The sequence below is a fragment of the Bison bison genome, unplaced genomic scaffold, assembly GCF_000754665.1.
Source record: "Bison bison bison isolate TAMUID 2011002044 unplaced genomic scaffold, Bison_UMD1.0 scf7180017864448, whole genome shotgun sequence".
Classification (NCBI taxonomy): Eukaryota; Metazoa; Chordata; class Mammalia; order Artiodactyla; family Bovidae; genus Bison; species Bison bison.
Genome location: NW_011495010.1, coordinates 23,617 through 24,332, shown reverse-complemented (window position 1 = coordinate 24,332; position 716 = coordinate 23,617). Strand labels below are relative to the sequence as shown.

The 716-nt window shown below is 63.7% G+C and overlaps 1 gene segment (V, D, J or C); it reads left to right on the top strand.

Moving 5' to 3' along the window:
- Positions 1 to 621: 621 nt before the first annotated feature.
- LOC105002290 overlaps positions 622 to 716 on the top strand; it is a 9,689-nt gene continuing 9,594 nt past the window's right edge. Inside the window, 1 exon segment of the C gene segment in view lies at positions 622 to 661. Coding sequence covers positions 637 to 661 — 25 coding nt within the window.

The window sequence follows — 716 nt, the reverse complement described above, 5'->3', positions numbered from 1 at the left end:
CTTTGTGTGGGGGCAGAGGACGCCAGGCCTTGGGTTTTTGCACAGCCCCTAGCGGGGCCCACGGCACTGTGACTATGTCGATGCCTGGGGCCCAGGACTCCTGGTCACCGTCTCCTCAGGTGAGTCCTCAACAGCCCTCTCTCCTCACTCTCTCTCAGGGTTTTGGTGCACTTTGGGGAAAATCGAGGGTGTCGGGTCTAGAGGGCCTGGGGCAGCTGGGATCTGAGACACGGAGGGCCCAGGGGCCCAGGCTTACAGCAGCGAGGAGCAGAGGCTCCAGGCACCCTCTCCTCCTGGGCTCTGTAGCCAGGGCTTTCTCTGGGGGCCTCAGCCACCCTTGGGCTCTGGACTCCCAAGGTCCCAGCTGTGTGAGGTGGTCCGGAGGCCTCAGCCGGCCACGAGCTCTTGCCTGGGGTCACAGCATCATTGTCACTGTGTAACAACTGGCTCAAGCACTGGGGTCAGGAAGCCTGGGCACTGTCTGCTCAGCTGAGCCCTCACCACCCCACTCCACTGCACCTGGGGAGACCTGGAGCGTCAGAGATCCAGGGGCATTCTGGAGGTCAAGAAAGGGAGCTGGGGAGAGGGTTCTGGTAAACAGGCAGAGCCAGACCTCCCTGCCCCAAGGACACCGCGATGTGGGTACAAGGCGGCTCCTTCGGTGGGTCTGGCTGCCCGACTTGAGCAGGACCGGGGGCCTCCGTCACCTTCTGGGG